This window comes from Hyposmocoma kahamanoa, unplaced genomic scaffold (genome assembly GCF_003589595.1).
Source record: "Hyposmocoma kahamanoa isolate Upper Pololo Valley unplaced genomic scaffold, ASM358959v1 94, whole genome shotgun sequence".
NCBI lineage: Eukaryota > Metazoa > Arthropoda > Insecta > Lepidoptera > Cosmopterigidae > Hyposmocoma > Hyposmocoma kahamanoa.
The window spans coordinates 10204061-10219555 of NW_020654878.1; the positions used below are offsets into that span (position 1 = coordinate 10204061).

General features: G+C 35.2%; 2 protein-coding genes across 2 annotated transcripts in view; one reads left to right on the plus strand and one right to left on the minus strand.

The window, feature by feature from the left end:
- Nucleotides 1–1390, plus strand: part of LOC113238017 (sex determination protein fruitless) — an 84693-nt gene extending 83303 nt beyond the window's left edge. The window contains exon 9 of the mRNA XM_026474737.1: nucleotides 559–1390. Coding sequence (XP_026330522.1) covers nucleotides 559–803 — 245 coding nt within the window. The 3' untranslated portion in view covers nucleotides 804–1390. The remainder of the gene's footprint in view (nucleotides 1–558) is intronic.
- A 967-nt stretch (nucleotides 1391–2357) lies between these two features.
- Nucleotides 2358–15495, minus strand: part of LOC113237799 — a 37140-nt gene continuing 24002 nt past the window's right edge. Inside the window, exons 2-5 of the mRNA XM_026474467.1 lie at nucleotides 5321–6826; nucleotides 4499–4689; nucleotides 4011–4225; nucleotides 2358–3049 (exon numbers count right to left, since the gene is read on the minus strand). Of these exons, the coding sequence (XP_026330252.1) occupies nucleotides 2800–3049; nucleotides 4011–4225; nucleotides 4499–4689; nucleotides 5321–6826 (2162 nt within the window). The 3' untranslated portion in view covers nucleotides 2358–2799. The remainder of the gene's footprint in view (nucleotides 3050–4010; nucleotides 4226–4498; nucleotides 4690–5320; nucleotides 6827–15495) is intronic.

Below are 15495 nucleotides of genomic sequence, written 5' to 3' on the forward strand. Positions count from 1 at the left end.
CGTGTACCTAACAGCTGACAATCAGTCTTGTTATATTTTTACATGAAATTTTATGAACTATTTGTTGTTTATAATACTTTGTTTGATGTCTTGGTTTGATGCCTCCGTTAAACGTTTAATTTAAATAATTTTGTTTTATGCAAGCAGTTAATGCAAATTATTTTTTTCACATTGTTTGATGTTATGTAATGCAATTTTAACATGTTGCAAACTCCTGCATTTATCTGTTGTATTTATTACTAATTTTTACATTAAATTGTGGTATGTTACAATCCGTGTAGTTTCAGTCGTTTGTATCACTCCCATCCCACCCGCAATGTCCTTAACGCATCGAATGCACGATCCGATGTCAGCCTGTGTGTCATGTCGCTCCCGCCGCTTGGCTACTGCCGTCGGCCACGTGCTGCCCAGCAATCGGGTTCGACTCCCGTCGAAAGCGAGGTGGCCTCACGATCACGTAAGCAGAAGGCACGGCGAATGTGTATAATGTGTACGGCGCGGGAACAGGCGATTGGCGGTGCCGCATTGGTAGCTGGCTGAGGGCGCGCGTTGTTGCAGAGCGCGCGCACCTGCCCGCGCCGCCGCAGTACTCGTACCACAGCATGTTCGTGGCGGCCACCGAGAGTGCGGCGCTGTGGCGCTGCAAGTCGTGCGGCAAGGAAGTCTCCAACCGCTGGCACCACTTCCACTCGCACACGGCGCAGCGCAGCCTGTGTCCCTACTGCCCCGCCACCTACAGCCGCATTGACACGCTGCGCTCGCACCTGCGACTCAAGCACGCCGCGCTGCTGCTCAAGCATTAAACGCCCCAGACTCTGCGCCCGGCATCAGCAGCGCCACCCGACCTCTACATCTTGCACTGGATTCGAACGACCGCCGTATTTACCTTACTGATGTAATCTTAGATTGACATTCTCGATGTGCATTCTGCATTTAAATTTAAGCTATTTACCGCACGATTCCGTGCATCATCTCATTTTAGGTAAGTGGATAAGCGTTTATGTTCTCACTAACAGGGTAATTTAAGGCGAATTTAGTGGTATGCTGTAGAGATAGTTATACAATATGTACTGTAAAAGGACTTTACTGATTTGTTATACTTTCTGTTATTAATTCGTTGCTCTTTATCTTTTTAAGCTCGCACATATTTGTACTGCTTCCAATCTATTTTGATTAGTAAATATTCTTTTCATTTTGCTTCATCTCAAAAGTTACCGTAGTAAATCTAAGTGTTAGGCTAGGTACATGTATGCGCGTCTGAAACATATTTAATATCACATACACGTGTATTAGACGCATTAATTTAATTAAATGTGACTAGATAAATTTGTTCGGGGAACGATTGAAGACTGAAGTGGAAACAACTTGTGATCGCTGATATGGAGACGTGGTCTTATGTAAATAAACGTAGGCAAATAGTATTTAAGTATTAGCTCATAATAACTAATACGAAATATATTAGTTACTCTGAGGTTTTAGTTAGTTGTCATGGTTATCAATTTTGGAAATGCGTGTTCAAAATTACGAAAATGGCTGGATTACTTACATACTCTTAGTTTAAGAATCACTTCATCTTCTACATCTTAAGAAACTTCATTCTAAAATTATATTTTTGTATAGGTATTTCCGATTACATTGTTATTTAAAGGTAAATTAGACGTATATAGATCCGGGTGCGTAGGCGATATTATAAGAAAATGCAAATTTGTGTTTAGAATTTCGTGATTCTCATCCATATAATCGTAGATTACGTAAGAACTATTTAATCACTATATTTCATGTTTTAAGTCCCAATCTAAGAATGTAGAATTAAATAATATAAAGCAAAGAAAAGATTTGGACATGAAGCTAGTCATATTTAATACTCAATCAACTTTTAATTTACCGAATTATATTTGTGTTTTATACTTAATTTTTACGTATTATAGTTTATTTTTCGTTATAATAGCTGCTTGTATCAATGCAAAACGAAGTGAACCGTATCACATAGTTGTTAATTACTATTATTACATAAATCTTAACTTTGTAAATAAATTCATTAAATAAATGGAACTAATTGTTTCTTCTTAATTAAAACCAATTATAAAAAAATAAATAATTTATTGCACATGCATTTATGTTGATGATCTAATGGCAGAACGACGTATTTACAAATTGCACAATATATCACTATGAGTATTCTATGATCTAAACAACTATAAAGTAACTTGACTCAAAGCCAAAAAATATCGAATAATTCCACAATAATTCAATAAAATAATAACGCGCTAACGTCACAAGTATTCTATATGCCTAACAATGAATTAAACATGGCGAAATATGGCAAGTTTAATTCTCTACTTTTGATATTAAACATAAAGTGGTACCTATATATTAACAAAAAATAGCAATTATTATAATAGGAAATCAAATTTGGCGATTTTTAATTGGAATTTTCCTGTTAAAAACCTCCGCACATTAAGTGCAATAATTTTAAGTACGTTTTACTTACAAACATATGAGAATAAAATTATTAATTAAAATGGCAGTGTCAACTTTCATATTCTAGCTCTTGCGTTACTAAACTTCTAGACACATGTCCATTGCAATTTCAAGTTAAAATTAAGTACTTATTCGTGTAGTCTAACCTATGGTCAGTTTTCACCAAACAGTATTCCGCTTACGTGGAATTCAAACTATCACAGTTTACGTCCTTCCTTATCAATAAGTTAAAATCAATTCTTTAATCTAAGATCCAATTTGGTTCAGTATCCCATTTTATATGCTGCAAATTTCAAGGATAGGTATCTGTATTGGATTTTATTCATCTTGGAGTCTCTCCACATTGCCACTTGTACCTGGTGATTGTACTATAACACTGGCTTCACTAACCGTGGCCACTTCACTGTTTTCACTATCTACTTGTTTCTCTGTCGCATCTGACTGTTTTTCGTTGGAGTCTTCATTGGATTCATCTTTTTCGTCAGAATCTGACTTATCAGCCGCTTTTTGTTTATTCTTGTTCTTCTTGAACTGCTCCTCCATTTCTTTAAATTTCAGCGTGAGGTACCTGTAATATCACACGCAAAATAAATATTAGAAGTTTTATTTGTCAGGTGTATACAATTGTTTTAGACTGAGATTTATAAAACGAACTTTGGCTAAGCAAAAATAAAGAGCAAAGCAAATTTTTCGTATTTACAATTTTTTTACTTTAATTACAAATTAAGTAAAACTTAGAGTTTACTTCGTAATTTCTTACTTAAAGTTAGGAAGTCAAAGTTAGTTTTATTTATTTCAGCCATATTGCAAGGGAACGGCTTGGAAGGGACTTCCTTCAAATAAATTAACTATTATATACATGTAGATATTATATGGAAAAACCATTTCTTTTTTTAGAGTTAAAGAGTGTAAAAGTTGTGGGTTGATTAAACTTGCTCTTAAAAAAATTTCAGTTACGTTTGTTTGATTAATATACACATTATAAGGTTACACAACATTACCAGGTATTATTACTGGATATATAAGTATAATATTTAGGAACTCGGTTGGAAATGTACCTAAAGTAGGTATTCATTTTCTTCGAATTACTTTAATAAATTCATTACATTTATTATGTTTTTGTTATTAATAATTCAATTATATGTTGCGAAAAAAATTGAAGACTGACAGAACGGTAAATTATTGCCAAGGGTAATGTTTCGTACCTGACAGATTTGATGGTTGGTTTTTGATGCTCATCATCATTTATGATTTGCATCGCACTATCAATCTCTACCTTCGCCTATTTTATGCATTTATATTTGTTTTATGAAGCGTGTAAGTGTTAAACGTCGCTAGGAGAATGTACAAATTGTTTGTAGTACCTAGTACAAGTAATTGTTTTTTAAGATGACGTCATTTTATAGATATGAGTTTAAAGAATTTAATATTATTATTCTGATGATATAATCATCTCGCACTCTGTTGCTTTAGCCTCCAATATAAATTATTTAATTCCCGAAGAAGTGAAAGTACTCGTAGATACTTACTTGTCGACGAGCGGTCCACTATAATCCTCGGGGAACTTGGGTGAATGTGGCAAGATGTACTTGTAAAGGCTCTCATTGAGAACGTACAGCTGAGTAGTGGAAGCGCAGCGGACGTTGAACCACCAGTCGCAAGTTAGTCCTGCTTGAGAGAAAATGGTGCCGTTGGGGCATAGAAAGGAAGCTTGGCCGCCATTGAGATCGCAATAATGCCATACCTGGAAGGAACATATGAATCTTCAATAAGTCTAATATATGATTTAGTATGTCCAACTGAACTAAATCCCTGTTTCTTAGGCAGGCTTTATGCGGTATAAGTATTTAAATTCACACATATACATTAAAAAAAAACTGATTTGAAAAGAGAAAACTACAAAATAAAATTTAGATTGTACCTAAACTTAACACAATATTAGGTTACGCTATACAGAACCGACAATGCAAGCAATGTACAGAGCATTTTTATGTGCGAAATATGAGACATGTCTTACCTGACACCTAGTTTCAGGGTCGGCAAAGAAACCCTTATAACGCTGGGTCTTACAGTCGAAACTGGTACTGGGAATGGAAGTTAGCACCGGGTAGTCCATACCGGGCCGACCAGGGGTGCCCCCTTCGTCGTCGGACGTCACCGGGAGAGGAAACCGCTGGCTCGTACTACCTCCGCCACTTGGAAAACTCTCTGAAACAATTTAAAAATATATAAGTAGGTAAGTATGTGCAGACAATCGCTGAAATTCATAACTTTGTCCTCTTTTATATTAAAGTCAGGCAAAATAGTATAGTAAAATAGTAAATTTAGTACGAAAGATCATTTTTCATTTCTTTAATCATTTTTGTAGCCTGAAAAAATTACTAAATAAATAAATAGTATTTCAGCGAACTGTGAGATTACCTCAAATTTAGGGCCGTTTCCTCATGCTCCTACAGACTAGAACCTCATATTGTGATTACCTCAAAATAGGTACATAAATACCTATACGACGTATGTAACTAATTGCAAATAACAGTTTGTTTTTAATTTCGCAAAGGAAAGTTAGTTTCTCATTTTTAATCCTTACTGTACATTGTTATTAGTAAAATCAAAGAGCGGGTTTAAGCTTTACGTTAGCTGTCAGCCATTTATTACAGAAAGTATTCAAAGTAAGGTCTATAATCAAATCACAGGTGCTGCTACAACTCCATATATAACTTGTTACATAATTTGGAGAGTACAAGTGCAATTCATAAGACAATTATGTACTGATATTGTATACCTAATTCAAAAACCATAAAAATAAAAACAACATAAAAATTCGTTAAATTTTACTTACCATCTAAATGCTGAGATGGCGTATTCACTTGTGCAAGATGTGGTTCGTTTTGAAGATCTCCATAAGGAATAGGCGACAGTGAAACTGGTGTAGGTGTTCCTTCTATTATGGGTTTCGGTGACATTTCCTCTATCTCTTCGGGAGCTATGAAGGGCTTCGGCGTACTCAACAATGGACTTTCGACATCGTTTTGACTATTCATAGCTTTTAAAGCATTTAAAACTTGCAACAATGTTCTTATTGATGAACCTACATTTTCTTGTGTAATCGGCTTTGGTATGGACTTGTTAAGTTGCAAAGAGTTAAGAAGATCACCCAAACTAACTGTCGCTTTAGCAGGCACTGGCTCAACATATTGTTCTGTTTTGTATACAGGTTGCTCGACAACGTATTGATAATAGTTTGGTCTAAAATTTCTTTCTGGAGCAATTGGTTCTCCTATTTGAACATTAGGCTTTTCACTTACAAACTGAGGAATAGTAGTGGGTAACGTAGTATAAATGGTAGACTCTGTAGACATAACAGGACTGACGATAGGCTTAAAACCGCTTTCAACCATTGGCTGAGCTATAGGTTGAACAAATGCTGAAGCAGGACGCCTTTTCTCGTAGTAGTTCTCAGAAACCACAACAGGCTGCTTTCTTGGCACAGTTTGTTGAACGTTTATATTATCGTACACGTATTGCGGTCTGACTGGTTTCGTTTTTATAAAAACAGGTTCTTTTGGTATTAGCACTGGAACAGTCAAGGGTTTCGTTGGTTCATAAACCTCGGCTTGTGGTACGATTTTGACAGGAGTCTGCTCATACGGTACTAATTTGAATTTAGGAACGTGATTTTTCTCACCTAAGTAATATTGAAAATTGCCATCGTCATTGCTATACAGATTCAAGTAAGGTTTCCTAGTTGCAAAGGGAGCACTAGGTGCATTAAGAACCTGTTTCTGGACAAATCTGAGATGATCATGATTTGGTAAGCTTTCTCGGACCAAGGGATTGTAGCTCGGGGTAATTTTAACAGCAGTCTGATAAACAGGCACATCATTTTTATAATACACTTTAGTAGGATTTGCCGATGCTATATTGAAGTGAGTTAATCTATTTCCTTGATATCTAGGTATGTTTCGTTGAGGAGCATAAACAATTTTATGTGGTTGCCGATGGTTTGATTGTATAGTTTTAGCTTCGACAAGCTCAACTTTTTCAACCTCGATGCTCTTAGAGCTATATGCTTCTGTAGTCGGTATGTCATTCGCGTAGTAGAAAGTCATATATGGAATCAACCTTCTATACCTCTCATTAATTGAGAGTTTGGTGGAATTAGCCAATGTCTTGCTCTTGTCATAATTACTCTTATTAGTCGTCACAACGTTCGTGGTGGTTTCTTGTTTTAATGCCATGGGGACGAATCCTTTATGTACGTCGACCATCATCCCACCCAACATTTTAACTTCAGGACTGTTACCATTTGATGAAATTGTAATGGCTGTCACCATTGTCGGTATAACTGAAGCAAAGAGAATAAAAACATTATTTTCATTAGTTTGCAAAGTGCATGTTATACTTACACAATATTTATGTTCAGAAAAATTAATGCAAAGTTATCCCAAAAATTCCGTCGAGTATTATTTAAATAAACAAAATTGGCAATGCCTATCAAGGATCACAATTAATCAAAGTGCTTGTAATTTTGGGTTCGGATAATAAAAAAATACAGATCTGATTAATGTAAATAACCGTTATTAAGTTTGAGGGCACGATTTAAAAGCATTACCTATTATGTTTGTGAAACAATAACGCGTGACCGCAAGTTATAAAAGCGTTAATTATTATTGGACCAGATAGCAAAGTTAACGAACCATATTGTTTAACAGCCTTCGAAATCGTCATATATTAATAAAGTAATGAATTATCGTCACCTTGAATTCAACAAAGCCGTGATACCATCACGACTGCACGCGGTCCATTACATTAATAGTATATTTAACTTAAATGAGTGTGAGAAATCATTTAGAGCCGTTTTGGTACTATTAAAACATCATTTAAAATGTGCTGATAGATTGAAATGTACGGAGCCATAATGAAATCTATTGTTTTGGAATTCTCATCAGGGAACACTCTAGATATGGATCTTCCATGTTCTTAGATAACTTTTTTTTTTAATAATAATTTAAGTGACGGGACGAACAAGTCGTGCGCCTGATGGTAAGCTACACGTCTGTCCATAACAATTGCAGTGCCACTCACAGATTTAAATCGAAAAGATCTGAGACACACTCCCAATGCGCCCATCGCCTTGTGACGTTGACAAGTCCCAAGTGCCTGTAATTTCACCAGCACCCTTCAAAACCAGAACACAGTAATGCTCACATTACTGCTTGGCGGCAGAAATAGGTAAGGTGGCAGTACTTCCCTGGGCGAACTCTCACAAGGACCTCTACTGCTACTAAAACTTTACAAGCACCTATGTATTTCAAACATTTGCGTTTTTTAAGCGTTGAAGAAATTAGTAGGCAGATTTAATATAAACAGTAGGTAGCCAATAGAGTCAGTCATATCATTACAAGACATTTGAAGCATCTCGTAGTTACTTTACATATAACAACTTACGAAACTGTAATAACTTGGATATTCTTTATGTACATATTTGTTACAATTTTCATTTCGTTACGTAAAGTTATGTGGAAGCCGTCTTATCAACATCTATATGTAACATCAACGGCTACTCAGCACCTGCCAGCGAGTTACGTCCGTCGACATCTCCGAGCATCATCAATTTCATAATAATTGCTCAAGAAATCGTTATGTTTGACCAGGCATGTAAATAACTAATGATCTATTTAGATCGAGGTCTCTTAAATAATGTGGCAATAAAACTATTAATATCGCCTCCTATTACGATCTACTTTCACGGCCTAATTTGTTTCTAAGTTCTACTAAGGCGCTATAAATCTTAATGCCTATGTACTAAAGATTACGAAACTCAACGTTCCATTTAACCGATTTAAGATATAAAATATCTCATGTCGGAAATTGTAGGTAGGTTACATTCATCATTTGCTGTTAGTGTTTTTGTCTCCGTTTACAAAATGCCTTAGTGTCCGTCTATTGCTTTGTCAATATAGTTGCGTGCGTATGATTTATTACCTTCTTCACCTCAGGCCATAGGCAATAATTACTAATTGCACAGGTGTGTTTTTCTTTTGTGGAGAGGTCTAGAGAACAAAAATTTGCATTCTTTCAAAACCATCCACATGTTGTGAACTCATTTATTACACCATACATGTTACCTATGTAAACAAAAGATGTAAACATATTAAAAGAAAACAGAAATTTTCAACAAACTACATATTTCACTACAACACAAGCATGATTCTTTTTTGGAGAAATGTACAGAAAGAAAGAATTTCCCCGAATCAACACGCTCGATAAGAGAGAGGGTGAGCAATGAAAGCGTTGTCTACCATTTTTTATTGTAGCTTAGGTAGCTATGTGGCAAATTGGCATTTGGTCCACCTGGTGAGTAATGCCGCAGTTAAATATTAAAAAAATACTGTGTGTAAAAGTAAGCCACCTATGATCTTCCTGTCTTGTCAGCTTTTCGTTGGAAATACTCATGGCGATGCTCTCGACATATGCGGGTATTGCCTAGGTACAACAAAAACTGAACCTGTCTACCTAACGACGAGGTTTAGCTCGCAAATTGCAATTGCAAGAGTAGACTACACGACGCTTTTCTTGTACGACCATGACCATTAACTACATGTAGTAAATTAACGTCAAAAAATCCGGAACTAAATATAAAATAAATAAATAAAGCACATACTCAACATAGCCCCGCACTATGGAAACCTTGTGTCGCGGGTGCCATGAACACACACATAGACAACAAAAAATTACACCCAAACTCACGAGAAAAATAAACGTAGTCTATACAAATATTTCTCCCGGCCCGGGAATCGAACCTGAGACTTCTGCGTGGCAGTCGTGGCATGGTAACCGTTCGGCTACGGAGGAAATGTTACACAGAATTTTATATTTTACGGCTTCAATCAACGAAAAACTAATTATGAATTATTAATTTGCTATTAGTATACCTATATATTAATTGTACCTGTGAATGAAAAAATAAATTACCTATAAAACACTTGCAACTAGCACTAAGTTATTTACCATTCTGTGGTACGACGTTGGTAAAACCATTCAATACAACGTGATAGACTTGTTAGCGCAAGAGTTTGATTTATGTTCTATTTATTTGCCAAGTTGTTAATGTCACTCCTCAAAATTATAAAAGTGCTTTCGTCCGTTTAGTTTTAGAATTTTCACGATAAATTTTATGTAACATCAATACCTGTTCCTAAAGTAGAAAATCCTATACCATAATTGAGGTTATCAGCGTAAAAGTACATAAGTAATTATTTTCTATACTTTCATGTATAAAAATGATAATAAATATTTTTTTATATATGAAAATACCATCAAAATATAAAATAAAAAATATTGTCCAAAAAACACACATTTTTTTGGACAATATTTTTTATTTTATATTTTGATGGTATTTTCATATATAAAAAAATATTTATTATCATTTTTATACATGAAAGTATAGAAAATAATTACTTATGTACTTTATTATCATTTAAATAATACTGTAGAAAAAAAATTATGTGAGCTACACTACTTTTGCCCTGATAACCTCAATTAATATGCAAGTCGCTCTAGGAACCCTAGAACTTGAGTATTGGTACTGACAAGTTCATGCACGTAATTTAGTAAGTGTATTAAAACCACTATTGAAACTCATCTCACGATTACAAAATATCTCTGTAATAAACAAATTCCATCAACGGAGCCGCATCCGTGACTGTACCAGGCGCAACCAATCGCTGCATTTATGCTGAGCTCCGATTACCATAGCTTTCCGCTCGATATGTCAATGTTAATTGAGGTAATCAATACAGTACATTTCTAGTGGTTGATTAATAATTCTTACATATAATTTGAAATATATGAATGTTACGATGAAATAAATATACATTTGCAAAGAAAAGTTTATATTTATGTTTCGTAATGATGTAAATCTGATCTGAATGCAAATGAAAAAACGTAGAAGGTATGTCATCGTGTTTCCTTACACGAAAATTAAGGAAGAAGGTATATTATTTAATATTTAGTTATTATTACGTGTCTGCCACTAAGTTAATACTGATGTCCACTTAATAAACTAGTTGCTTTATTCATTAGATTTCTTAACGAGTATGTGAGGCGTATGAAGTGCTAGCCTAAAAAGGCATATTAAGTTCTTACTTCGATCTGACCGACTAAGGTTAGCCTTGGGATCGCCTTTACCTTTCCCGACGCTTTGTTTTTTTCACAACATACATACTTAATCCTCGCTACTTCTTGTAGCCTCGTATTTTAATTCTTTTAATTAGTTTGATGCAATTTAATTCTCATTTGTATTTAGTTGCAAATGCAGGCAATTAAAAAAGTTTGAAGTTCAAATTGTTAAATCACGAATCGTTATTGACTGTAACTATAAGTTTTTGAATATATGCTATAATAAATGAAACAAATTTAACAATGTATAGTACAAATAGGTATGAATGTATTCGTACATTTGAATGTTCTCAAATAAGTGCATTGTGTAGAGCTATCGGGTAGCGTGATCTAACAATACGTAAACTGTTGAGTTACAACCAAATTGTTTGTAAAGCAGTCGTGACCACAGTCTCCCGGGTGACTAAATAAGCATTATTTTAGAAAGGCAGGATCGTCGGATGACGAGAACCTTGGAGAAGTGACAGGCTCTGAGATCCGACTCTACATCCTGGCACACGACAGTGGCTGCGACATAAGACCGCGAAACGGATTTCAAAATAAATACATTGCTGTCTACGCTTATAAAACTTATAACTACAACTTTATAAAATAAGTAGATACCTACCTATAAACATAACATTTATTGATAGTTAAGTCACTTTAATGACAAGTTCTACAGTAGGTACCTACATAACTACTGGTTTACGGCCTCAACCGTAGAAGACGTCAGATAAAAATTTATTTTGTCTCAATATACTCAACTATATGTATAAGTTTAATAAAAACAATACCAAAATACTTTAAAGTTACAACAAGTGATAGATGACCTGCCCCATAATGTTGAAGTATCTCCCAAGATACAAACGGAAAATATGTGAGCATACGTAGCCTTGAAGAACGTAAATAAACTATTTCAATAATCTTATAGATGTCAGTCGATTAATCCCTCACATTTATTATCTACAAAACAGTTTGCTCACATTGATTCGTTCAGAACTATACCAAAGATTTCAATGAATAACTATAACGTATCCGGATCGGATCGGAAGTCTTGAATGAGAAAATGACTTTGTGGTGTTCAGTGTTCTTTTCTTTGCCTAGGTATACCAAACGGAAAAAACTCTTTTCAAAAAGATATAATAATGACTAAACGACCAATAAATAATGCCCATATAAATACCGATAAATTACCTTATAACACTTAGCATTGCATTACCTTATAACACATTGCATTGCCCAACAAGCAGCTTATTATGCCAACATCTCTTTCAGACAACCTTGTTTCAATTTACCTTAAACCCATGTTCGAAAACAAGGAAAGGAAACGGTGCATATTTTATCAAACGTTACTAAAAAATATAGATTTTATTAATTGTACTTTTTTCAACATTGAGTCATTAGTCATTGTTTCATAAAACTATTTATTAAATTAGCTCAAGCTGTGTAAGACGTGAACAAAGACATAGCGATTAAATCTAATGTTAGCTCGTGTTGATTTAAATCTACGAGAACAATCACTCATAAAGTTCGGCCTCTTGACAGTAAATAAATATTTGTCATACATAGCCAAAGGCAGAAATTTATTTTTAAAGTTTACTATTGCATTCTTATAAAATTCAAAGTGATTGTCCAAGACGAAAAGAAAGTAATATCAGGAAGAAAAGTCAAGTGTAAAAATAGTTTAATATTACACGGGAATAAACATGATATTTTAAGGATTTTTTTTTAATATACAAAGTGACGGGGCGAACAAGTCGTGCATCTGGTGGTGAGCGTCTATCCATCACAGTTGCAGTGCCACTCAAAGCTTTAAATCGCAAAGATGTTAAGGTCTATGCCACTGCGCCCATCACCCTGAGACATAAGTTAACAAGTCCCAAGTGCCCGTAATTTCACCAGCACCATTATCATTCAAACCCGGAATTAAGTAATGCTCACATTACTGCTTGGCGGCAGAAATAGGTAAGGTGGCAGTACTTCCCTGTACGAACTCTTTCACAAGGAGCTCTATTACTGTAAAACACAGTATATACCTAGTGGTTTCACGTGGGACCGAATACATGCAGCTACTAGGAATAAATGGAAATAAACGATTAGGATACAACCCTTAGCTCTACTCGTTTTCACTACAGCGTGGATCAAAGCGATGCGAATGTATTTCAACTGATGATCGTACTCATAATAAAAAACGACATCATTGATTTGAAATAATAATTCTCTCTCTAAATAGAAATCAGCGAGAAAAATATTTGCCGCCATATAAATCTCACTGACCGCATACGTTATACAACATTACATAGGGAAAATTATAAAGTAAAACTGACTTCAAAAACATCTATTTGCCAAGGTTTGTTGAAATCGGTTAACGCAAAATGGGTGAAATCCAGTAAATCTGATTCATCCCCTGATTTGCCATTCTTAGAGGTGGAATATTTTTGAACGGGTCCACTACTGAGGTTTTCCCTTTCCAACAAAAAAGAGTCGGAGTTATTACTCCGAAATAAATTGTGAACAGATTTCGAATTGTAAAAAAACACAAAAAAATTGAGTTAAATTGAGAATCCTCCTTTTTTCCTGAATCCTTTGAATTAGGTTAAAAATATCGTACGAGTTAGTAGTATTTATCCCATAATTCTCGTAAAAGTAGTCCGTGAGTGATATTTCATAGCTGATTTTAACTATAGCAAAATCATCTTGTAACAATTAAGTGGTGAACTAGTTTACCAAATAAATATAAAAAAATGTTCAAAATTTATGCACTTCGGTTCGATTAAATTGTCTTCGTAAACTAAGAAATCAGACCTACCTTCCACATGTCTTAATAATTATCCATAACATTTGACGTCCTCAATCAGTGGCTTGCACGCCGGTTTTCAAGGTGTCATCTTAGGTCCCGGGTTCGATCTCTGGCCGGGTCAATGTAGAAAAACTTTTATATATTGTGTAGTGTTTGGGAGTTTGATGTCCGTTGTTGTATCCGATTTCCATAACACAAGTGCTTTAGTTACTTACTTTGGGATCGGAGCAACGTATGTGATGTTGTCTAATATTTATATAAAACACTCGCAAGCGCGACGTTATTTTAAGGACATCTAGCAAACCAGTTGCTATAATTACAACAAATGAAATAAACCAACAGAGACAATATTGTACATAACTACATATAAAATCCCTCAACTCACATTAACCTACGTTTTTTTTATAATATATAGTGACGGAACGAACAAGTCATACGCCTGATGGTAAGCTACACGCCTGTCTGTAACAGTCGCAGTGCCACTCAGAGCTTTAAATCCCAAAAATTTGAAGCTACCCCTGCGCCTGTCACCCTGAAACATAAGTTGACAAGTCCAAGTGCCTGTAATTTCACCAGCACCCTTACCCTTCTGAACCGGAACGCAATAATGCTAACATTAACTGTATGTGTACAATGTACTTGACTGGACGTTCTCTTTCACAAGGACTGCTGTTAAAGGTTTCTACTTCATGTCTACTGTGATAAAAACACGAAATTTTCTAAAAGTGAATTCGAAGCCTGGGTAATATTTATATACCTATAAAGGACTGGATATCTTGTATGTATGACAAACCTTCACTACGGCTGGGACTGCACTTCAAAGGTCAATAATCATAGAGTACCTACCCTCGAGTAATTGCTGATCGTAATATTTGGAATGCATGCTACAAGTAGATACGTACGGCACGGAATTTTTTCTTAACTGTACCATAAGTATACGTAATTGAAAATTACAGTCTCGGAAAGCTCGACATTTCCAACCAAAATGTAGAATAATTTTGTAAATTTTTCTGTGTAGTTTAACAGTTCAGATAATTTTTAAGCTGACTTTAATGATTATTTTAAAAAAGGACAATTGTTGTAAACGACTGTTTATTTCTTTTTAAGTAGTAATTATGTGCGGAACAAGTGTGAAAACATCCGACACAGTTAAATGCACGTTAGACAATTGATCTGACCTAACCTTAGGCGTGAACCTGATACGGCATTTATATGAAGGCGTGTGAAGTCAGCACAATGGAGGCCACATTGCTATAGGAAATACGATAAAGGGATTCGAGATGTCAAAAATTTAATTTATGCTGCTTTTGTGATTAAATTTCTATACGTAAAAAACATTAACATTTTTTTTTGTAACAATAAGTGATGGGACGAACAAGTCGTGTTGCTGGTGGTAAGCGATACGCCTGTCCCTAACACTTGCAATACCACTCAGAGCTTTAAATCATATAGAACTGCACTGCCACTGCGCCTGACACCCTGAAAAATAAGTTAACAAGTCCCATGTGCCTGTTTTCACCAGCACCATTACCCTTCAAAACCGAAACACAGTAATGCTGACATTACTACTTGGCGGCAAAAATAGGTAAGGCGGCAGTACTTCCCTGGACGAACCTTTTTCACAAGGAGCTCTACAGCTACTACAGCAAGGACTTTTTATATACATATTCTTACTTATAACATCTCCCATTAGTGGATGGGTAGAAACAGCAACACAACCAACGATTGAAAAATTGAACCATGCCACTTACGATAAACCCGCCCAAAGTCAAAAGCTCCGCCGTCGTGCCGTTGATTACACTAATGTCTCAATCGGTAAATGAAGGCAGGTACCTTTTACATCTGCCAAATTAAAGTTATAGCTGGATGGTCGTTCAGCATTGCTTAATTTCACGATAAATTGACCTACTCCACTATAAAACTATAACAAGTCAAGTATTAGTTTTAGTTTTGCATCTCACGGATTTATTACATCTCAATAGACTAATAAAAATCAAAGGTTAATCGCTTCGTGTTTGATTAATTCTAAGATTATGTAAAAGGCATAGACACTC